General features: G+C 44.9%; 1 protein-coding gene across 13 annotated transcripts in view; it reads left to right on the forward strand.

Annotated features, from left to right (window-relative positions):
• Nucleotides 1–24,840, forward strand: part of ngly1 (N-glycanase 1) — an 81,130-nt gene that overhangs the window by 23,393 nt on the left and 32,897 nt on the right. For all 13 annotated transcript variants that reach the window (XR_009798540.1, XR_009798601.1, XM_061844602.1 and 10 more), the window contains exon 7: nt 14,898–15,043. Coding sequence is in view for 11 of the 13 variants with exons in the window: in XM_061844602.1 (XP_061700586.1) it covers nt 14,898–15,043 (146 nt within the window). In the remaining 2 variants the exon portion in view is untranslated. The remainder of the gene's footprint in view (nt 1–14,897; nt 15,044–24,840) is intronic.

Here is a 24,840-nt window from a genome sequence, read left to right on the forward strand (position 1 = left end):
CAGTTTGCATATCAACGATCGCACCTTGTAAATAATCACCGTTGTGTGTGATTGTGATGGGGTTCTTTGGATTGTCTCATGGAGGGGAAGTAGGAGAGTGTTCCTCGTGGTACATCTCTGGCAGAGACAGTCAGCTTGTGCTTGAATGACAAAACAGCTTCAAGCATTTGCAGTGCTGTTTCCCAGCCTCTGGAGACTTTCATTTAGCTTGTTTAGGTGGCTTGTCATATCCACCAGAAAGTGCAGTTTTTCGAGCCACTTGGTATCTTCCAGTTGCGGGTAGTGCAGGTCTTTTCTTTTCAGGAATGTTTTCACGGGTTCTAAACAAGCGAAAAAAGCAACGCAAAACCTCACCCCTTGACAGCCATCAGGGTTTGTTGTGTAGCAGGACATTGGAAGATTTGCTTTCAACTTCATCAATGCACAGAACTAACGGTGGTTCAATGCTTTTCCATTTATCACTTAGGGTTATGGTGGTGTTATGTACTGTATCATTTCTGCTGCCACTTGGCTTTTGAAAAAGAAAAATCTCAATAATTCTACCTGGTTAAATAAAGGATAAATAAAATTTAAACAAAGGCCCACCCTCAAACTATTGGACTGTGATGTCGATGTTTACCTGTCAATGAAATCCCACTGAAAATAAGTTCGCAGAGATCAACTACTGACCAAATGCTTATAACTTGTGATGCTGTTTACGATTTATAATTTTCCTCTGTCTGTGTGTGCACGTGTGCGTGTGTGTATGTATTTGATTTTGTGTGTATGTGTTATGTGGGAAACGTGCACAACTCCCAAGTATTTTAACTATGTCACCAAACTCAAGTGGACATTTTAGCTTCAGACCTTAGCCCACTACCTCATGAGATCGCAAACTAATTAACTTTCATGAAATACCATTCTGCCAGTGGCATGTTGCGTCGTGAGCGGTCCAGCGGGCGTTACTCCAACAATAGAAATTTATTGAGCACAGACCAAACTCCTGCATCCTTTGTATCGATGGAATAACACCCCGCCTTACTCTGCCTTTGATTGGCTCACACCAAGACAGGATTTGTGGTTTTTATTAGGTGTGTGTGGAATCTTTCTGCCCACACATTGACGAAGGCCGAGTTGTAAACCATGAGTCTCCGGGCTTAGATTGAATGTTTCATCTGTCCATGCTAGGTTTTGTGCTTTTCCAATGTGGGGGACACATCTGCTTTCTCGAACCTTGTCTCCAAAACATCCAACTTTGGCTGTCCCTCTAATGAGGTCGTTTCTCATCCTATTCAACCTGCTCGCTCCTAGCGAGAACCTTAACATCTTCATTTCTGCCACCTCCAGCTCTGCTTCCTGTTGTCTCTTCAGTGCCACCGTCTCTAATCCGTACATCATGGTTGGCCTCTTTATAAAGTGCCCTTCATCCAAGCAGAGACTCTTCGGTCACAAAAGACACCAGACACTTTCTTCCAGGTGTTCCAACCTGCTTGGACCCATTTTTTCACTTCCTTAACACACTCGCCATTGGTCTGGATTGTTGACCCCAAGTATTTGAAGTCATGCACCTTCGCTATCTCTTTTTCGTGGAGCTTCACTCTTCCCCCTCCGCCCCTCTCATTCACACACATATATTCTGTTTTACTTTGGCTAATCTTCATTCCTCTCCTTTCCAGTGCATGCCTCCAGCTTTCTAATTCTTCCTCCACCTGCTCCCTGCTTTCACTGCAGATCACAATGTCATCTGTGAACATCATGTGTTGGATTAATTGGATATAAAGTTATCTCATATTTGATCTGTTGTTTGCTTTTAATGTTCTTTTGCAAAGATATGCTTAAACAATGTGATGCAATCAAGTGGCACTTTAGGTGCTGTGGAAACACCAGACAGTGATGCAGCAGACAAGATAAAGACTGTGACAATCTTGAGAGGATGGTGAAGACTCACCTTGCCTTTTTTGTCATGTTTTTTTTTTTTGTTTATCGACTCATGCTTTATGTTTGCTCTGTTGCGTTGCGGACAGCGTTAAGGACATAAGGATTTGTGGAGATGTGAACAGAATGGGTTAGAGATGGTGAGACTGACACATCCCATGTTCTCCTCGCAAGCAATAGTTCCTCTTATCTTCTTTTCATTGAGAATTTATACTTTGAGTATCCGAGGTTACGTGAACCTTGCATACTCCTGACGTAATCTGATATCGTTCTTCAACTGTCATCGGTTGGCTACACCTGACATGGTCCAAGGGGATTCCAGTCTATCCTCATCTGTCAGCCTATCCATGAACACTGTAAACAGTAAGGGGCTCAGAGCTGATTCCTGATGCAGTCCCACCTCTAACTTAGTGTCTTTAACATAAATTTTTGAGCACAGGTTATCTTATGTAAACGAAAATATATGTATAACCATAAAATGCCTACAGTGAAGAAAATAAGTGTTTGAACACCCTGCAATTTTGCAAGTTCTCCCACTTAGAAATCATGGAGGGGTCTGAAATTTTCATCGTAGGTACATGTCCACTGTGAGAGAGAGAATCTAAAAAGAAAAATCTAGAAATCACAATGTATGATTTTTTTTTTTTGACGATTTATTTGTGTGATACAGCTGGAAATAAAGTGCCCTCCATAATCATTGGCACCTCTGGTTAAGATGTGTTTTTTAGCTTCAAATATTTTTTTTCTAAATAATATTAATTAATGGAAAAAAAGAGAAAAATCCAACCTTCAATACAAGTGCATTTATTCAGTGGGGAAAAAAATACCACATAAAGAAATAATTGACATCAAATAATGTGTGTCACAATTATTAGCACCCCTGGTGTTAACACTTTGTACAACCCCCTTTTGCCAACAAAACAGCACATAATCTTCTATAATGTTTCACAAGATGGGAAAAGACAAAGAGGGATCTTCAGCCATTCCTCTCTGCAGAATCTCTCTAAATCATCCAGAGACCTGGGACCTCTCCTCTGTACTCTCCTCTTTAGCTCACCCCACAGGTTTTCAATGGGGTTGAGGTCTGGGGACTGAGATGGCCATGGGAGGAGCTTGGTTTTGTGTCTGGTGAACCATTTCTGTGTAGATTTGGCCATATGTTTAGGGTCATTGTCTTGCTGAAAGACCCAGTGACGACCCATCTTCAGCTTTCGGGCAGAGGGCAAGATTTGGATTTAAAATGTCCTCGTATTTCAAAGCATTCATGATGCCATGCACCCTAACAAGGTTCCCAGGGCCTTTGGAAGCAAAACAGCCCCACAGCATCACTGACCCACCCCCATACTTCACAGTGGGTATGATGTGCTTTTCAGCATGCGTATCTTTCGTGGCACGCCAGACCCACTTAAGAGTGTTTGTTGCCAAAAAGCCTAACCCTACCGCTTGGCGAATTCCAGACGTTTATGATTGTGAGTGAGGAAAGGTTTTCTCCGTGCATGCCTCCCAAACAGGTTGTTGGCGTGTAGACAGCGCCTGATGGTTGATTTGGAGGCTTTGTGACCCCAGGATGCTACCATTTGTTGTAATTCTGTAACAATGAGCTTTGGAGATCTTTTGATTTCTCTTACCATCCTCCTCACTGTGCGTTGAATAAACAAACTTGGGTCCTCATCCAGGCTTGTTGACCAGTTCTAGTTGTTTTTAACTTCTTAAGTATTCCTCTCACAGTGGATATGGGCAGCTGCAGTTGAGTGGCAATCTTGTAGCCTCTACACACATCTGCCTCACTTGTATGCTGTGTTCCTTTGTCTTTCCCATGTTTAAGAGTGGATAAGAGAAATGGCCTCTGTGTCACGTCATAGTTATACCCCAGGGAAACAGGAAGTGATGAATTACGCATTAAATGTTCCTACATACTCTGGTAAACTTTGTAAACTACTGTAGAAATGACAGAAATGCTTCAATTATATTTATTTCCTGGGAATTGTTAAGGGTGACAATAATTATGTGATTTAATGTAACAGGTGATTTAATGAAAAATAATTATTTTTTAGTCAGGGTTTTTTTTTTTTCTAACAATTCATTTGAGTTGAAGGTTACATTTTCCTAAAATTTTCAGTGTGACAGTATTCTGCAATAAACACTGAATTTATTTTAAGGCTTTTAGCACATCTTAACCGGGGGTGCCAATAATTATGGAGGGCACTGTAAGTATTTAAACACCCGAGAAAACCAATGTTACCCTTTTGGATGCAATTACAGAAGTCAGATGTTTCCTTTAGTTGTTCAGGTTTGTACACACTGCAGGAGGGATTTTGGCCCACTCCTCCATACAGATCTTCTCTAAATTAGACAGGTTTCTGGGCTGTCGCTGAAAAACACAGACTTTCAGCTCCCTCCAAAGATTTTGTATTTGGTTTAGGTCTGGAGACCGGCTAGGCCACACCAGAACCTTGATATTCTACTTGCAGGGCCACTCCTTGGTTTTCCTGGATGTGTGCTTCGGGTCATTGTCATGTTGAAAGACACAGCCGCGACCCATCTTCAATGCTCTAACTGAGGGAAAGAGGTTGTTCCCCAAAATCTCACAGTACATGGCCGTTGTCATCCTCTCCAATACAGTCCAGTCGTTGTGTCCCATGTGCAGAAAAACACTGAAAAGAATGATGCTACCACCCCCATGCTTCACAGTAGGGATGGTGTTCTTGGGATGGAACTCATCATTCGTCTTCCTCCAAACACGGTTAGTGGAATTATTACGAAAAAGTTCCATTTTGGTCTCATCTGACCACAAAACTTTATCCCATGACTCCTCTGTATCATCCAAATGGTCATTGGCAAATTTAAGACGAGCCTTGACATGTGCTGATATAGGCAGCTTCTGTGCCATGCATGATTTGAAACCATGACGTCTTAGTGTATTACCAACAGTCACCTTGGAAACGGTGGTCCCAGCTCTTTTCAGGTCATTGACCAAGTCCTGTCGTGTAGTCCTGAGCTGATTCCTCACCTTTCTAAGGATCATTGTGACAACCACAAGGTGATATCCTCCATGGGGCTCCACTCTGATTGAGATTGAGCATCATGTTTAGCTTGTTCCATTTTCTAATGATTGCTCCAACAGTGGACCTTTTTTCAACAAGCTGCTTGGCAATTTCTCCGTAGCCCTTTCCAGCCATGTGGAGTTGTACAATTTTGTCTCTGGTGTCTTTGGACAGCTCTTTGGTCTTGGCCATGTTACAAGTTTGAGTCTTACTGATTGTATGGGGGGGATGGGTGTCTTTATGCAGCTAACGACCTCACACAGGTGTATCTGATTCAGGATAATACATGGAGTGGAGGAGGACTTTTAACCCATTCGTGGGCAGAGTCCCATTTTTGGGACATCATGATTTTCACGCATTATATCCTTCAGTATATATAAATATAGTTTTAATCTGAAGCCATAATTTGGTATCAGGAGAGGATAACTCTGGTCAAAGTTAGCACGGAGTTATTTCCCTTTCCTTCCTGACCCAACATGGCCCCCTCAAATACACATGGAGCGTTTTCCAAGAGAAGAAAGGGAGAAAGGTCAGTATGCAACCAAGTTTGTCTTCAAAATGGTAATCCATCAATATTATTCATGCATAAATGACGTTCTAAAATAAGAATTAATTAATAAACCTATCTCTATTATGTACCACTTCACAGAACTGATAACATCTTTTTTGCCCTTTGTTTTATGCGTTAAACGAAAAAGAAGTATTTCCTTGATTGTGGCCTTTTATGAGACTTTTATCTCAATTAGGCAAAAAATTGGCGCCCTGCCCATGAATGGGTTAAAGGCGGAGTAAGAGGGCTTTGAGGCTCAGAATTCTACTGATAGACAGGTGTCAAACACTTATTTGCTGCTGGATCACACAAATCTTTTAAAAAATCATACATTGTGATTACTGGATTTATCTTTTTAGATTATCTCTCTCACAGTGGACATGCACCTATTAGGAAAATTTCATATCCTAAGTGGGAGATCTTGCAATGTACAGAGTGTTCAAATACTTATTTCTTCAGTGTCCATGCACACCTGTGGATATGACAAAAAAATCTGTTCACATTCACAAACTTCTCCAGCTCAAAGACCCATATCAGTCCAGTCCACAGAACCATATACCCCATTTACATTTCTATTTCAAGCATTTAATACCCAAACAAAAGCACAAGTTACCGGTTTACAGCTTTCAGTATAAAGTTTAGCAGTTTTGCTCATCTTGGGAAAATTGTGGCGAAAAAGGGGATGGACGGTTCTGGTTACTGTCAGGTTATTTCATCAGTTTACCGTGTGAAAATATAGAGTCCCTTGTGATAGTATTTGGCCCCCTTAAACTTATCAACCTTTCGCCACATTTCAGGCTTCAAACATAAACATATAAAATGTTTTTTTGTCAAGAATCAACAATATGTGGGACACAATCGTGAAGTGGAATGAAATTTATTGGATATTTTAAACTTTTTTAACAAATAAAAACCTGGAAAGTGGGGTGTGCAATATTATTTGTCTCCCTTGCATTAATATTTTGTAGCGCCACCTTTTGCTGCAATTACAGCTGCAAGTCACTTGGGTCACATGTCACTAATCTTTTCAGTTTTGCACATCAGGAGACTGAAATTCTTTCCCATTCTTCCTTGCATAACAGCTCAAGCTCAGTGAGGTTAGATGGAGAGCGTTTCTGAATAGCAGTCTTCAGCTCTGCCCACAGACTCTTAATTGGATTCAGGTCTGGACTTTGAGTTGGCCATTCAAACACCTGCATATGTTTTTGATCATTCTACTGTTGGAAGATACATTTCCGTCCAAGTCACAGGTCTTTTGCAGACTTCAACAGGTTTTCTCTCAGAATGGTCCTGTATTTGGCTCCATTCATCTTCCCATCAATTTTAACCATCTTCCCTGTCCCTGCTGAAGAAAAGCAGGCCCATGAGGCTGCAACCACCATGTTTGACAGTGGGGAAGGTGTGTTCAGGGTGATGAGCTGTGTTGCTTTTCCGGCAAACATATCGTTTTGCATTGTGGCCAAAAAGTTCGATTTTGGTTTCATCTGACCAGAGCACCTTCTTCCATGTTAGGTGGACATCTGGACAACCAGATTGAAGGACACCTTTTTCCCCAGAGCCATCAACTCCTTGAACTCAAACCACTGAAATAACAGTACTGTAATGGAATATTATCCAATGGCACTTTTGTGCATTCATTTAGTTATTTATTTTAGCAATAATTGTGCTTTGATTTTTATTCTATTTTATTGCACCTGTGGAGAAGCACTCATCATTTCGTTGCATGCACGGCATATCATGACATTAAAGGCTTTTGATTTGATTTTGATTTAATTTGAAAAGTTCAAACGGGCCGAATACTTTCACAAGGCACTGTATATATGATGAAGCAAGTTATGACCAGGTATAGCTCTCAAATTCACATGGCAACTTTTTTAAAGGATTTCATTCATTAAAATCCTTTTGTGAAAATTTACCAACTTTGACTAAATACACTGTTGTATAATTTTAAAACAAGACCGAAAACTTCATATATTCATCTAGGATAATGAAGCCATTTCTATTGATCAGTTTATGGCTAAAGAAAAACAACTTCACAAATGCTTCTCAGTCAGTGTTTCCAACAATTATTTTTTCTTTTCGTGCCTTTTGAAGCGTATCTTTCATTGTTGGAGGATGTGTTTGTTTAATTGCTTAATAAAGATTTCTTTCCATCTTTGTAGCACACTACTCGCACCAGTCAACACATTTCCATCTCTATCCTTAATTAGCCATCTCTATCCCTCTTTTTGGCCAACCTGTACAGATCCTTCTCTGCTTTTTTCATTTCCAACCCGGTGTGCATGTCATCATATGCCTCTTGTTTAACCTTCGCCACCTCTTCCTTTTCTCCCTGTATTCCTTTTGCCTCTACTCAGTCCTCTCAATGTCCCACTTCTTCTTCGCTCATCTCTTTCCTTGTATGACTTCCTGTGTTTTGGGGTTCCACCACCAAGTCTCCTCCCCTTTCGTCCCAGAAGACACACCAAGTACTCTCCGGCCTCTCTCTGATCACCTTGGCTGTCGTAGTCCAGTCGTCCGGGAGCTCCTCCTGTCCATCGAGAGGCTGTCTCACCTCTTTCTAAAAGGCCGCACAACATTCTTCCTTTCTCAGCTTCCACCACATGATTCTCTGCTCTAATTTTGTCTTCTTAATCTTCCTTAATCTTTCTACCACCAGAGTCATGATACACACCACCATCCTATGCTGTTTAACTACACTCTGCCCTACTCCCACTACCTTACAGTCAGTAACCTCTTTCAGATTACATCGCCTGCACAGAATATAATCCACCTGCGTGCTTCTACCTTTTAGGTCATCCTATGTTCCTGGCTCTTCTGGTAAAATGTGTTCACTACTGCCATTTCCGTCCTTTTTGCAAAGTCCACCACCATCTGTCCATCAAAGTTTCTTTCCTGGATCCGTCCTCAACCATCACATCTTCATCGTCCCTTTTTCCTTCACCAACGTGCCCGTTACAATTTGCACCAATAACAACTCTCTCTGTCTGGGATAGTTCCTTCGAGAATTTCTCTTTCAACTCTAGGTCACATCCTTTCTGTGGAAGTCATAGCCGCTAATCACATTATGGGTAAAACGCTCAATATCAAATTTCAGCCTCATTACTCGACCTGATACTCTTCGAGATGATTAATTAATTGAACAATTTGAGTTTACCATTTCAACCGATTTTATACTCAACTGATGAAAAGTGCCACTCAATCCACACTCTGGCTCACCCACTCAAGGACATTCAGTGGCTGCTCTTAAACCACTCCTTCATCGTGGCTGTGTGCTTTGGGCAATAGTCGTGTTCAAAACTGAACCGACACTTTGGTCTGAGTTCTAGAGCAAATAGGCACAAGTTATTTTTAAAAATGTCTCAAAATGTGGCAACTGTCATCTTACCCTCTATGCGGACTGGTCGCCAATTCCTGCATTCGAAAAACAGCCCCACAGCCTGATGGGGCCACCAACATGTTTCACAGTAGGGATCGTGTGAGCCAGGTGATGAGCAGTACCTCTTCTCCAAATATGACTCTTGTATTTCCAGCCAAAAAGTAGAATTTTTGTTTGATCAGACAAGATGATTTTATTTCTGCTGGTCCTTTGGCAAACTCCAAGCGGGCTGCCATCTGACTTTTCGTGAGACATGGCTTCCCTCTGGGCCACAAGTGAGCATTCGAAGTCCGGACCAAGGTTTCTTTATCACCTCATTGACCGAAGCCCTTCTTCCCTGGTTAATCAGATTAGTAAAATGGCCAGATCTCTGAATACTCCTGGTGGTTCCAAACTTCTTCCATTTCCACATAATCGAGATCACAGTGCTTTTCGGGACCTTCACTTTTGGTAAAATTATTTTGTATTCTTCCCTAGTTTTCTTCTTTGACATAATCCGGTCTCTTAGGCTTGCAGACAGTTCCTTAGACTTTCTTGCTTGGTTTCTCCTCTGATAAATACTGCCACCTATAAGACTTTATATCGACAGTTGTGTCCCATTCTAAATAATGTTGTCACCGATTTTGTTTGACTTTTATGGACAGAATTCCTTGGCGCAGCCTAGGCATAGAGGGTGTCCGGTTTGGTGGCCTCATTATTGTATCCTCTTTGCAGATGATGTTTTTCTGTTGGCTTCATCAAGCCCTAATCTCCAATGTTCACTGGAGCGGTTCTCCGCAGAGTGTGAAGCAGCTGGGATAAGAATCAGCATCTCCAAATCTGAGAACATGGTCCTCAGTTGTAAAACGGTGGCTTGCCCTCTTGGGGTCAGGGTTGAGATCCTGCCCCAAGTGGAGGAGTTCGAGTATCATGGGGTCTTGTTCACGAGTGAGGAAAGAATGGAGCCAGAGATCGACAGATAGAGTGGTGCAGCGTCTGCAGTGATGCAGACTTTGTATCGGTCCGTTGTGGTAAAGAGGGACCTAAGTCGAAAGGCGAACTTCTCCATTTACGTCGATCTATGTTTCTACCCTCATCTATGGTCACCAGCTGTGGGTTGTGACCGAAAGAACAAGATCCCGGATACAAGCACCCGAAATGAGCGGGCTCTCTCTAAGAGAAAGGGTGAGAAGCTCGCCCATCTAGGAGGGGCTCAGTGTCGAACTGCTGCTCCTCCGCATTGAAAGGAGCCAGATGAGGTGGCTAGGGCATCTGATTTGGATGCCTGATGGATACCACCTCAGTGAGGTGTTTCAGGCACATCCCACCGGAAAGAGACCCCAGGGACGACTCAGAACACGCTGGAGAGACTGTCTTTCGGCTGGCCTGGGGCTGCCTCGGGATCCCTCTCGAAGAGCTGGATGAAGTGGCTGGGGAAAGGGAAGTCTGGGTATTGCTGTTGAAGCTACTGGCCCCGTGACCTGATCCAGAAAAGTGGGATAAGATTGATGGATGGATTCAAAGGATTGGTACATCCTAGAAACAAAACAGTACAAATCAGTTTGGTTTTGAGTTTTTAAAATCAACAGCATACTCATATTTTTTTAACACACTCCTTGTTTGATTAGTTGTAGGTAATCATCTCATATTTGCTCTGTTTTACGTTTAATGCTCTTTTTCTTAATAGTCTGGAGCTATTTTGTTTTACTTTTAATCCTCTTTTGCTTTAATGCTTGAACAACATGCAACAAAGAGAGGCGCATTACATGCGAGACAGCGCTTGACCGTAGGAGAGGTGGAGACGTCACGAGGGTGACACAAGATATGATGTCACAAGACCAAGACGGAGAAAGTTGCTTTGTCACATTTGCTTACGGTTGTGTTGTTTACCACATTTGCTGTGTTTTTTACGTTTCGGACTACTACTACTACTACTACTACTACTATGGAAATTAAAAAGGATTCGTGGAGATGTGGCCAGAATGGGGTGGAGATGGTGAGAAAAACATCCTGCATCCTCCTTGCAAGAAAAAGTCCCTCTTGTCTTCCTTCCTTGTGAAATCGTACTTTAAATGTCCAGGGTTGCTTGAGCCTGGCTCTCACCGGACGCCATATCACTGTTCACGTCACTGAGTCTATGACTGCCATAGGCTGCGTGAACAAGTTGGTAAAAAACTCCACAGCCACCTCTCCAAATCGCTTTCATATTTCCAAAGTATGTCATCAGGACCAACTGCCTTTCCATTTTTCATCCTTTTTAGTGTCTTTGTCACCTCCTCCTGGCTTATCATTGCCACTTCCTTGTCTACCACACTTGCCTCTTCTCCTCTTCCTTCTCTCATTTTCTTTGCTGATCAAATTCCCAATCTATTATTTTCCATCCGTTTAGAACTGGGAGCAGTTAACAGATTTCCATCTCTATCCTCAATCACATACCCTGCTGCACATTTTTCCCCATTTCTTGCCCTCTGTCCAGCCACCCTGTGGAAATCCTTTCCTCCTTCTTAAGTGTACCTCAAATCCTTCTTGTTAAGTCTTCACCTCTACCTTTGCCCTATGCTGCATCTCAATGTATTCATTTAACCTCTCCAGTCTTCTCATTGTCCCACTTCTTCACTAACCTCTTTGCTTGGAGGACTTCTGTACTTTGGTTTTCCACCTCTAATTTTACTTCTTCCCTTTCTTACCAGAAGTTGCACCAAGTACTCTCCTATCTGTCTCTTTGATCAATCTTGGGTGTAGTAGTCCGGCCTTCCGGGCGGTCCTCCTGTCTCCTGTCTCACTTTTTTTCTGAAAGGCCATGCTACACTCTTCCTTTCTCAGCTTCTACCACATGGTTCTCTGCTTTACGTTTGTCTTTTTAATCTTTACCCCCACAAACAAATTCATCCTACACTCCACCATTCCACTTACAGTCAGCAGCCATCTTCAGATTACATCATCTGAACAAAATGTAATCCACCTGTTTATTTCAACCTGCACTCTTGCACCCCATGTTCCTGCCATTTCTGGAAAAATGTGTTCACTACTGCCATTACCATCCTTTTTGTAAAGTCTAGCGCCATCTGTAACTCAAAGTTCCTTTCTTGAATGCTGTACTTACCAATTACTTTTTCATTACCCGTTTCCTTCACCAACATGTCCATTACAATCTGCACCAATAACAGCTCACTGAGTGTCTTGGATGCATAGAACTATTTAATCTCGTTCCTTCCAGGATTTCTCTTTCACCTGAGGTCACATCCTACCCATGGGGCAAAATTGCAAATCACATAATACATACAATGAAGAAAATAAGTATTCGAACACCCTGCTATGCTAATTTGTGTTATACAGCTGCAAACAAGTACTTGAACACCTGTCTATCAGATAGAATTATGACCCTCAAAGACCTGTTAGTCTGCCTTTAAAATTCCACCTCAACTCTGTGTATTATCCTGAACCAGATGCACCCGTGTGACATCGTTAGCTGCATAAAGACACCTGTCCACCCCATACAATCAGTAAGCCTCAAACTTGTAACATGGCCAAGACCAAAGAGCTGTCCAAAGACACCAGAGACAAAATTGTACAACTCCTCACGGCTGGAAAGGGCTACGGAGAAATTGCCAAACAGCTTGGTGGAAAAGAGGTCCACTGTTGGAGCAGTCATTAGAAAATGGAAGAAGCTAAACATGAGAGTCAATCTCAATCGGAGTGGAGCACCATGCAAGATATCACCTTGTGGGGTCTCAATGATCCTTAGAAAGGTGAGGAATCAGCCCAGGACTACACGACAGGACTTGGTCAATGACCTGAAAAGAGCTGGGACCACCGTTTCCAAGGTGACTGTTGGTAATACACTAAGACGCCATGGTTTGAAATCATGCATGGCACGGAAGGTTCCCCTGTTTAAACCAGCAGGTGAAGGCCAGTCTTAAGTTTGCCAATGACCAATTGGATGATCCAGAGGAGTCATGGGAAAAGGTTTTTTGGTCAAATTACACCAAAATGGAACGTTTTGTTCATAATTCCACGAACCGTGTTTGGAGGAAGACGAATGATGAGTTCCAGCCCAAGAACACCATCCTTAAGCATGGGGGTTGTAGCGTCATGCTTTGGGGGGTTTTCTGCACAAGGGACAGGACGACTGCAGTGTATTAAGGAGAGGATTACCGGTCACGTATTGTGAGATTTTGGGGAACAACCTCTTTCCCTCAGTCAGAGCATTGAAGATGGGTTGAGGCTGGTTCTTTCAACATGAGAATGACCCGAAGCAGACAGGCAGGAAAACCAAGGAGTGGCTCCGGAAGAAGCATATCAAGGTTCTGGCATGGCCTAGCCAGTCTCCAGACCTAAACCCAATAGAAAACCTTTAAGAGGGAGCTGAAACGCCGTGTTTGTCAGCGACAGCCCAGAAACCTGTCTGATCTAGAGAAGATCTGTGTGGAGGACTGGGCCAAAATCCCTCCTGCAGTGTGTACAAATCAGGTGGACAACTACAGGAAACGTTTGACCTCTGTAATTGCAAACTAAGGCTACTGCACCAAATATTAACATTGGTTTTCTCCTCTGTTCAAATACTACTGGATCACACAAATTGTAAAAAAAAAAAAATCATACATTATTTCTGGATTTTTCTTTTTAGATTATCTCTGTCACAGTGGACATGAACCTACGGTGATTATTCCAGACCCCTCCATGATTTCCAAGTGGGAGAACTCTCAGTCCAGCAGGGTGTTCAAATACTTATTGTCTTCACTGTACATAGAACATTCAACATGGTTTCACCACTTGTCTTTGTTCTTCCTGACTCATTGTTAATGTGTACAATGAAATCTATTTGGCCAGATTTTTTTGTTAAAATCTTCAGAGTATTCAAAATTATGATTTTCAGAGAATTGAAATGAAAATGTAAATCAGAGATGTCCGATTATTATTATTTTTTTTTAATTAGTAAATTAAAAACTGAGCCCTTTTTGTCATTTGACTCCCTTGCCACAAAATTTCTGCATGTCTCTGTGACAACATATCCTCCCAATGTACCCTGACTCATCACTTATAATAATGTAATCTTCACGGGCACCATAGTTGATGGGTGGTTAACACATCAGCCTCAGTTCTGAGGATAAAATCAAGCCTCGCCTGTTGGCATGTTTGCATCGTGCCTGCAGGGGTTTTCTCCGGGTTTCCTCCCACATTCCAAAAATGTGTTAGATTAAATGAAACCCGTTGGGGTGAATGTGAGTGTTTTGTCTCTATATGCCCTGCGTTTGGTTGGTGACCAGTTCAGGGTATAATCCAATTCTTGCCCAGTGTCATCTGAAGAGTCACCAGCACTCCCACAATGTGAGTGATGGTAAGCGGTACAGAAAATCGATTGATTGATGTATTCTCCACAGAAAAACATGATCTTCTGTTGAGTCTTTGCGTGTATTTTTTCCAACTGTTACAACTTTTTTAGCGAGAAGTGACCACTTATGCATAAAATTGTTCCACATTTCGAAGTGCCTGACTATCTTTGCTTATTAGTGTCTATTATTCAGCTTGAGTCAAAGTATCCCAAAGGAACCAATAAGCTTCGCTACTTGGCATACATTTTATCTTCTCCTAAGGCTGGTCACCAAAAAAAGTGAGCGACTGTATTTGCTGTGTCATGTCAAACGAAGATCACAGTAACATTTGGCATCGTGCTGCCAATTTATTGTGCAGAGTGTGTGTCGACAACAGTCAGATTAAGTCTCATCCTCTCAATTGTCACAAAAAAATTGTCTAATATAGTGTTTGGCAAAACTATGCAGCATATCCAGTGAAAGAATCTGGCAAGTTTCTACACAAGGATAAAAGAGGATAAAAATTTGTCACGCTCCACACATGCAATTGCCTTCCCAAAGCTATCACCTCATAATAGGTTTATTGTACAGTAGAAATTTTTCAATCGCTCTATAATTTATATAGCTAAACACCAATTGTAGTTGTGTATACAATGTCATGAAAACATTTCTGTCATTCTGTCACTGAAAATCTGTGCGTTGACTTTTGCCTTTTTCAGATCATGTTTGGACAGAGATTTACTCTGTTTCTCAACGCCGTTGGCTGCACTGTGACTCATGTGAGAACATCTATGATAAACCTTTACTCTATGAGGTTGGCTGGGGGAAGAGGCTCTCCTATGTTCTGGCTTTCTCCAGGGATGAGGTATGTTGCACTCTTGGAAAGATGTGTGGATGGACTGTTGCCATTATAAGAGGCAGTCCAAAAGTAATGAGCCCAATTTCATTGACCCTACTTGTATTTCCAATGCCCTGCCTTATCGTACTTGAGGGGTTTCTGTGTCCCAATGGTTTGAGTGTTATATGTAAACCTCCTTTCTCCTCCCGCACACCGCCAAACCAAGTCCCCACCCGATCCACCTCCATGTCGAGGCTAACACCGGTGCGCGATCACAACGCCGGGCCATCGACATCGACACATTTAGCACCCCTGACTTACGTACTTTATGAAGTTATGATGACGCGGATATCATATTACGTTCTGAGAGACGGATTATGTTGTCGGACGCGTACGGACCTTTTTATGATTGCTACTTTCAGAGAAGTTTTTTGAGTTTGGTGACTATACGTCTCGTTAGCGAGTTAGCTCGTGTTACACACTGCTAAAATGTTTTAGTACTTTTATTGTTTTGTGTTGAATTGTATGAAATTGTCTTAAATGCAATACAAGTGCTTTGCTATATTTTGCCGGTTTCACCATGGGGATTTATTCTAAATTCACATGAAACATATGCTGTAAACTGTGAGAAAAATTAGTCTCCCACAACTATTATGTTTTTTAATAGCTCCATACAAACCAACCTGCCATTTAGAACCCACAAAGCTCTCATCCATTACAACAATTGGATCTTGGTTTTCTTTACCTGGACGCGGGTCACCGGGTCCCCCTTCTGGAGCCAGGCTTGGAGGTGTGGCTTGAAGGGGAACGCCTGGTGGCCAGGCCTGCACCCAGGGACTCGGCCGGGACAACTCGAAAGGCTAAAATGGGTCACCCTTCCCATGACCTCACCACCTGTGAGAGGGGCCATAGGGCTAGGTGCGATCTGAGCTGGGCAGTGGCCAAAGGCTGGGACCTTAGCGATCTGATCCCCGGCTACAGAAACTAGCTCTAGGGACATGGAATGTCACCTCTTTGGCAAGGAAGGAGCCCGAGTTGGTGCTTTAGGTCAAGATGTTCCGACTAGATATAGTCAGACTCGCTTCTATGCACCGCTTGGGCTCTGTAACCACTCCTCTTGAGAAGGATTGGACTCTGTTCAACTCCCCCCCGGCTTGGGGCCTGTACGATGGGGTTTACCCTGGTGGATGAAAGGGAAGCTTCCCTCAGCCTTCACGTAGGGGGACAGGTCGTGACTGTTGTTTGTGCTTATGCACCGAAGAACAGTTCAGAGTACCCGCCGTTTAAGGAGTCATAAAAGGGAGTGCTGCAGAGCATCCCCTCTGCGGACTCCATCATTCTGCTGGGGACTTCAATGCCCACATGGGCAATGACAGTGAGACCTGGAAGGGCGTGATTGGGAAGAACAGCCCCCCCGATCAGAACCCGAGTGGTGTTCTGTTTCTGGACTTCTGTGCTCATCGTGGATTGTCCATAACGAACACCATGTTCAGGCATAAGGGTGTCCACCAGGCAACAGGACACCCTAGGTTGCAGTTCGATGATCGACTTTGTGGTCGTGTCATTCGACTTGCGACTGCATGTGTTGGACACTCGGGTGAAAAGAGGGGTGGGGCTGTCAACTGATCACCACCTCGTGTTGCGTTGGCTCCGATAGTGGGGGAAGATGCCGGTCAGACGTTGCAGGCTCAAACGTATTGTGAGGGTCTGCTGGGAACGGCTGGCAGATTCCCCTGTCAAAAGGAATTTCAACTCGCACCTATCTCACGTCCCAGAGGAGGTGGGGGACATTGAGTCTGAGTGGACGATGTTCCGTGCCTCCAATGCTGAGGCGGCCAACCGGAGCTGTGGTGATAAGGTGGTCGGTGCCTGTGGTGGTGGCAACCTGCGAAGACATTGGTGGACACCAACAGTGAGGGAAGCTGTCAAGCTATCGAGCATTCTTGGCCGTGCCTGTACCGGCTGCCCAAACAGAATGCAGCCCCGGTGGTCACTGAGGCAAAAACCAGGCGTGGGAGGAATTTTGTGAGGCCATGGGGAACGACTTCAAGACTACTTAGAGGAAATTCTGGTCCACTGTCTGGCGTCTAAGGAGGTGGAAGCCTTGCAGCATCAACACTGTGTTTAGTGGGGATTGGGCACTGCTGACCTCAACTCGGGATGTTGATTCAGTGGGGAGAACACTTCGAAGACCTCCTCAATTCCACCAACACGCCTTCCCATGAGGAAGATGAGTCTGGGTGCTCTGAGGCGGGCTCTTCTTTCGCTGGTGTTGAGGTCACCGAGGTGATTTAAAAAGCTCCTTGGTGGCAGGGCCCCAGGGGTGGATGAGATTCGCCCGGAGTTCCTAAAGGCTCTGGATGTTATGAGGTTGTCCTGGTTGACACACCTCTGCAACATCGCGTGGAGATCGGGGACAGTGCCTCTGGATTGGCAGACAAGGGTGGTGATCCCCCGTTTAAAGAAGGGTGATCGGAGGTTTGTTGCTAATATTGGGGAATCACACTCCTCAGCCTTCCTGGTAAGATATATTCTGGGGTACTGGAAAGGAGGGGTCCGTCGGAAAGTTGAAACTCGGATTCAGGAGGAACAATGTGGTTTTTGTCCTGGCCGTGCAACAGTGGACCAGCTCTACACCCTTGGTAGAATCCTAGAATCCATGTGTTTTGTGGACTCGGAAAAGGTGTGCAACCGTGTCCCTCGGGGAGTCCTGTGGGTGGTTCTTCAGTGGTATGGGGTACCGAACCCCCTGAGACAAGCTTTTCGGTCCCCGTACGACCATTGTCAGAGTTTGGTCTGCATTGCCGGGAATAAGTGGAACTCATTTCCGGTGGGAGTTAGACTCCGCCAAGGCTGCCCTTTGTCATCCGATTTTTGTGCATAATTTTTATGGACAGAATCTCTAGGCGCAGCGGAGGCTTAGAGTGAGTCTGGTTTGGTGGCCTCAGCATTGCATCTTTGCTCTTTGCAGATGATGTGGTTCTGTTGGTTTTATCAAGCCGTGATCTCCAACTCTCACTGGAGTGGTTCGCAGCACAGGGTGAAGTGGCTGGGATGAGAATCAGCACCTCCAAATCTTAGACCATGGTCCTCAGTTGGAAAAGGATTGCCTGCCCTCTCCGGGTTTGGGACAAGATCCTGCCCCAAGTGGAGGAGATCAAATGTCTTTGGGTCTTGTTCACGAGTGTGGGAAGAATGGAGTGGGAAATCGATAGACTGATCGGTGCAGCGTCTACAGTGATGCGGACTTTGTATCGGTCCGTTGTGGTAAGGTTTACGTGTCAGTGGATCTGTAAGATTACAATCTCAAACATAAAATAAAACACAAACTAGAGGTACAATGGCGAATATGACAGTTTAGGTCGAACAATATGCGCAAACTAACTAAACCACTGATAGTCAGCACTGTCCAAATGAATGTCCATGAAGGCAAATGTTATTCCCAGGGATGGAGTAATGAATCAAAAAATATCCAAAACACGAGTGGCAGAAGGTAATATAAGTCATTACTTGGAAGAACCACAAACGTTCCACCATGATCCGTGTCGGATGACGTAATAAAGTCCCTACGAAGATCCGTGTCAGATGATGTAATAAAGACCTTCTTCTTTACAGCACCTGGTAATCCCAGGCAGTCTCCCTTCCAACCCCACTTCCTTATTGTTCCACAAAGAGAATGTTCTGCTCTACTGCAACCAAATGTAGACACTCATACAGTGAAGAAAATAAGTATTTGAACACCCTTATTGTCTATCCATCCATCCATTTTTCCAGGTCGGGTCGTGGGGGAAATAGTTTCAGCAAGGATACCCGGACTTCCCTTTCCCCAGTCACTTCTTCCAGTTCTTCCTGAGGGATCCCAAGTTGTTCCCATGCCAGCGAGAAACATAGTCTCTCCAGCTTGTCCTGGGTCCTCATCGGGGTCTCTTTCCAGTGGGACATGCCCGGAACACCTCACCAGGGAGGCGTCCAGGAGGTATCTGAAACAGATGCCCCAGCCACCTCATCTGGCTCCTCTCAATGCGGAGGAGAGGCGACTCGACACTGAGCCCCTCCCGGATGACCGAGCTTCTCAACCTATCTCAAAGGGAGATCCCGGAAACCCTGTGGAGGATGTATCTGGGATCTTGTTCTTTCGGTCACAATCCACAGCTCTTGCCCATAGGTGAGAGTAGGAACGTAGATCGACTGGGAAATCGAGAGCTTCGCCTTTCGTCTTCGCTCCCTCTTTACCACAACTTCTTCTTTTCCTTTCGGCTTGTCCCGTTAGGGGTCGCCACACTTGTCATCTTTTTCCACCTGAGCCTATCTCCTGCATCTTCCCCTCGAATCCCACCTGCCCTCATGTCTTCCCTCACCACATAAATCAACCTTCTTTCTCGCTCTTTTGCCTGGCAGCTTCATCCTCAGCAGCTTCTGCCAATATACTCACTTTCTCGCCTCTGAATATGTCCAAACCATCGAAGTCTGTTTTCTCAAACCTTGTCTCCAAACCATCCAACTTTGGCTGTCCCTCTAATGAGGTCGTTTCTCATCCTATTCAACCTGCTCGCTCCTAGCGAGAACCTTAACATCTTCATTTCTGCCACCTCCAGCTCTGCTTCCTGTTGTCTCTTCAGTGCCACCGTCTCTAATCCGTACATCATGGTTGGCCTCTTTATAAAGTGCCCTTCATCCAAGCAGAGACTCTTCGGTCACAAAAGACACCAGACACTTTCTTCCAGCTGTTCCAACCTGCTTGGACCCATACTGTTGCTTGCAGATACTTCTGTTCTGAGTTGAGCCTTGACTGATCTTTCCCATAACTTCATTGCTCATCAGCTTTATTCCTCTATAATTCCCACAGCTCTGAACATCGCCTTTGTTCTTCAAAATGGGAACTCGAACACTTCCTCCATTCTTCAGGCATCTTTTCGCCCGCTAGTATTCTGTTGAATACGTTGGTCATAAACTCCACAGCCATCTCTCCAAATTGCTTCCATACCTCCACCGGTATGTCATCAGGACCAACTGCCTTTCCATTTTTCATCTTTTGTAGTGCCTTTCTAACTTCCCCCTAACTAATCATTGCCACTTCTTGGTCCTTCACACTTGCCTCTTCAGCTCTTCCTTCTCTCTCATTTTCTTCATTCATCAATTTCTCAAAGTACTCTTTCCATCTATTTAGCACACTACTGGGACCAGTCAACACATTTCCATCTCTATCCTTAATCACCCTTACCTGCTGCACATCTTTCCCATCTCTATCCCGCTGTCTGGCCAACCTGTAGAGATCCTTTTCTTCTTTTGTGTCCAACCTGGTGTACATGTCATCCTATGCCTCTTGTTTAGCTTTTGCCACCTCTACCTAAGTCCTACGTCACATCTCAATGAACTCCTTTCGCCTCTCCTGAGACCTCTCAGTGTCCCACTTCTTCTTCGCTAATCTCTTTTCTTGTGTGACTTCCTCTATTTTGGGGTTCCACCACCAAGTCTCCTTCTCCCTTTTCCTACCAGAAGACACACCAAGTACTCTCGTGCCTGTCTCTCTGATCACCTTGGCTGTCGTAGTCCAGTCTTCCGGGAGCTTCTGCTGTCCATCGAGAGCCTGTCTCACCTCTTTCTGAAAGGCCGTACAACATTCTACCTTACTCAATTTACACCAACATCTACCTTTCTCAACTTCCACCACATGGTTCTCTGCTCTACCTTTGTCTTCTTAATCTTCCAACCCACCACCGAGTCATCCTGCACACCCCATCCTATGCTGTCGAGCTACACTCTCCCCTACCACTACTTTACAGTCGGTAACCTCCTTCAGATTACGTCTGCACAAAATATAATCCACCTGCGTGCTTCTTCCTCCACTCTTGTAGCTCACGATATATTCCTTTCTCTTCTGGAAATAAGTGTTCACTATAGTGATCTCCATCCATTTTGCAAAGTCCACCACCATCTGTCCCTCAAAGTTCCTTTCTTGGATGCCATACTTACCTATCACTTCTTCATCGCACCTGTTTCTTTTACCGATATGTCCATTACAATCTGCACCAATCAAAACTCTCTCTCTGTCTGGAATGCTCAGAACTTCTTCATTTCGTTCCTTCTCGAATTTCTCTTTCAACTGTAGGTCATATACTGCCTGTGGGGCATAGCCGCTGACCGCATTATACATAACACCCCCAATTTCAAATTTTAGTCTGATCACTTGATCTGATACTATTTTCACCTCCAAGACATTCTTAGCCAGCTCTTCCTTTAAAATAACCCCTACTCCATTTCTCTTCCCATCTACTCCGTGGTAGAATAATTTAAACCCTGCTCCTAAACTTGTAGCCTTATTACCTTTCCACCTGCTCTCTTGGATGCACAATATATCAACCTTTTCTCCTAATCATCCAGACAACCAACTCCTGAACTTTTCCCATCAGAGTCCCAACATTCAAAGTCCCTACACTCAGTTGTAGGCTCTGTGCATTCCTCTTTTATTTCTTGAGACGAATCCGGTTTCCTCCTCTTCTATGTCTTCGACCCATGGACGCCCTGCAGGTGAGCAGTGCCGGTGGCAGGTGTTGTTAACCCGGGCCACGACCGATCCGGTCTGGGATTCTTTAGATGAACGCTCATATTTGTTTGGCACAGTTTTTACGCCTGATGCCCTTCCTCACGCAAAACCGACCAATACAAAGTCCGCATCACTGCAGACACTGCACCAATCTGTCTGTCGATCTCCCACTCATTTCTTTCCTCACTCGTGAACAAGATCCCAAGATACTTGAACTCCTCCACTTCGGAAAGGATCTCATCCCCGACTTGGAGAGGGCACGCCACCCTTTTCCGACTGAGGACCATAGTCTTTGGAAGTGCTGATTCTCATCCCTGCTGCTTCACACTGTGCTGCGAATCGCTCCAGTGATAGCTGGAGATCACGGCTTGATGAAGTGACCAGAACCACATCATCTGCTAAGAGCAGCGACCTGATGATAAGGCCACCAAACGGGACACACCTCTCTGCCTCGGCTCCATCTCGAAATTCTATACATAAAAGTTATGAACAAAATCGGTGACAATGGAGAGCCTTGGCGGAGTTCAACTCTCATCGGAAACGAGTCCGACTTATTGCCAGCAATGCGAACCGAACTCTGGCAGCAGTCGTACAGGGACCAAACAGCTCGAATCGGGGTTCGGTACCCCATACTCCCAAAGAACCCCCCACAGGACTCTCCGAGGGATACGGTCGAATGCCTTCTCCAAGTCCACAATACATAGACTGTTTGGGCGAACTCCCACGCACCCTCGAGGATCCTGCCGAGGGCGTTGAACCGGTCCACTGTTCCACGGCCAGGACGAAAACCACATTGTTCTTACTGAATCCGAGACTCGACTTCCGACGGACCCTCCTCTCCAGTACCCCTGAGTAGACCTAACCAGGGAGGCTGAGGAGTGTGATCCTCTATTTTTAGAACACACCCTCCGGTCACCCTTCTTGAAAAAGGGGACCACCACTCCAGTCTGCCAATCCAGAGGCACTGTTCCCGATGTCCCCGTGATGTTGCAGAGGCATGTCAACCAGGACAGACCCACAACATCCAGAGCCTTTAGGAACTCTTGGCATATATCAGCCACCCCCGGGGCCCTGCCACCAAGGAGGCTTTTCAACACCTCGGTGACCTCAATCTTTAGCAATAGAAGAGCCCGCCTCAGAGCACCCAGACTCAGCTTCCCCGTTGGAAAGCGAGTTGGTGGAATTGAGGAGGTCTTCGAAGTATTCTCACCACCGACTCACAACATGCTGAGTTCAGGTCAGCAGCATCCTGTCCCCACTATACACAGTGTTGAGGGTGCACTGCTTCCCCATTCTGAGTCACCAGACGGTGGACCAAAATTTCCTCTAAGCCGTCCTGAAATCGTTTTCCATGGCTTCACTGAACTCCTCCCATGCCGGGTTTTTGACTCTGCGACCACCGAAGCTGCATTCCGCTTGGCCATCTGGTACCCATCAGCTGCCTCGGGAGTCCCAGAGGCAGCTTGACAGCATACTTCACTGTTGGTGTCCACCAACGTGTTCATGGGTTGCCGCCACGACAGGCACCGTAAACCTTACGGCCACAGCTCCAGTTGGCTGCTTCAGCAATGGAGGCGTGGAACATCATCAACTTGGGCTCAATGTCCCCCGCCTGCTCTGGGATGTGAGCAAAGTTTTTTCTAAGGTGGGTGTTGAAATTCCTTCTGACGGGAATCTGCCAGTCGTTCCCAGCAGACCCTCACAAGACGTTTGAGCCTGCCATGTCGGACTGGCATCTTCCCCCACCATCAGAGCCAACTCTCCACCAGGTGGTGATCGGTTGACAGCTCCGCCCCGCTCTTCACCCGAGTGTCCAAGACATGGGGTCCCAAGTCTGATGACACGACCACAAAGTCATCATCGAACTGCGACCTAGCATGTCCTGGTACCAGGTGGACATGTGAACACCCTTTTGCCTGAACATTGTGTTAGTTGTGGACAATCCGTGATGAGCAAGAAGTCCAGAAACGGAACACTACTCGAGTTTTGATTGGGGGGGGGGGCGTTCTTCCCAATCACGCCATTCCATTTCGCACTGTCACTGCCCACGTCAACATTGAAGTCGCCCAGCAGAATGATGGAGTCGCCAGAAGGGGCGCTCTCCAGCACTCCCTCTCAGGACTCCAAAAAGGGTGGGTTCATAGGCACTTCCCCGTACCTGCAGGCAGAGAGTGGCTACCTTCTCATCCACCGGGGTAAACTCCAACGTACAGGCCCCAAGACGGGCCAATAAGTATACACACACCTGCTCGGCGTCTCTCCATTTGGGGAACTCCAGATTGGAACAGAGACCAATGCCTCTCGAGAGGAGTGGTGCCAGACCCCAAGCGGTGCATAGAGAAGAGTCCAACTATAAATAGTCGGAACTTCTCGACCTCACGCACCAACTTGGGCTCCTTCCCTGCCAAATAGGTGACATTCCATGTCCCTCGAGCTAATTTCTGTAGCCAGGGATCGGATCGCCAAGGTCCCCGCCTCTGGCTGCCATCCTGCTCACATTGCACCCAACCCCTATGGCCCCTCTCACAGATGGTGAGCCCGTGGGAAACGGACCCATTTTACCCTTTTGGGTTGTGCCGGATATGGACCATATATGATGAAATCCTTAAATTCCTTGCAATTGTATCGTACATTGGGAAAACTTGTCCTTCAACTGTGAGACTATTTTCTCACGCAGTCATTCACATCGAGGTGAATCTCGTGCCATCTTTACTTGTGAAAGACTGAGCAATCACAATCATGATTATCTTCAATGATGGCACCCACCTGTTCCCAATTACCCTGTTCACCTATAGGATGTTCCAAACATGATTGATAAAGGCGTTCTTCAACTTACTCTCTCTTGCCACCTGTCCCAGCTCTTTTAGTTTGTGTTGCAGCCATAAAATTCAAAATTAATGATTTTTTTGCAAAAACAGTATCCGTTTATCAATTTGAACATTCAAAATCTTGTCTTTGGAGTGGTTTCAATTAAATATACATTTGAGCCGATTTGCAAATCTTTGTATTTTTTTTTATTTAACACAATGTACAAACTGAATTTTGAATTGGGTTGTTAAATATTATTTTGAAATGGTGAATTATTTTGACAACAATGCTCATGGGCAGGTGTTCAATTTTGAACCTCTGTTGGATCATCTTTGTGTGGTGTTGTTTGTTCGCCCTGTGCTTGCTTGAATTTTCTCTGGGCCTCCAGCTTCCACCCACACCCTCAACACATACTACTTATGTTAATTGAAAACTCAAATTGGTCCATCAGTGTGAATGTATGAGTGAGTTA

This window comes from Syngnathoides biaculeatus, chromosome 1 (assembly GCF_019802595.1).
Source record: "Syngnathoides biaculeatus isolate LvHL_M chromosome 1, ASM1980259v1, whole genome shotgun sequence".
Taxonomy (NCBI): domain Eukaryota; kingdom Metazoa; phylum Chordata; class Actinopteri; order Syngnathiformes; family Syngnathidae; genus Syngnathoides; species Syngnathoides biaculeatus.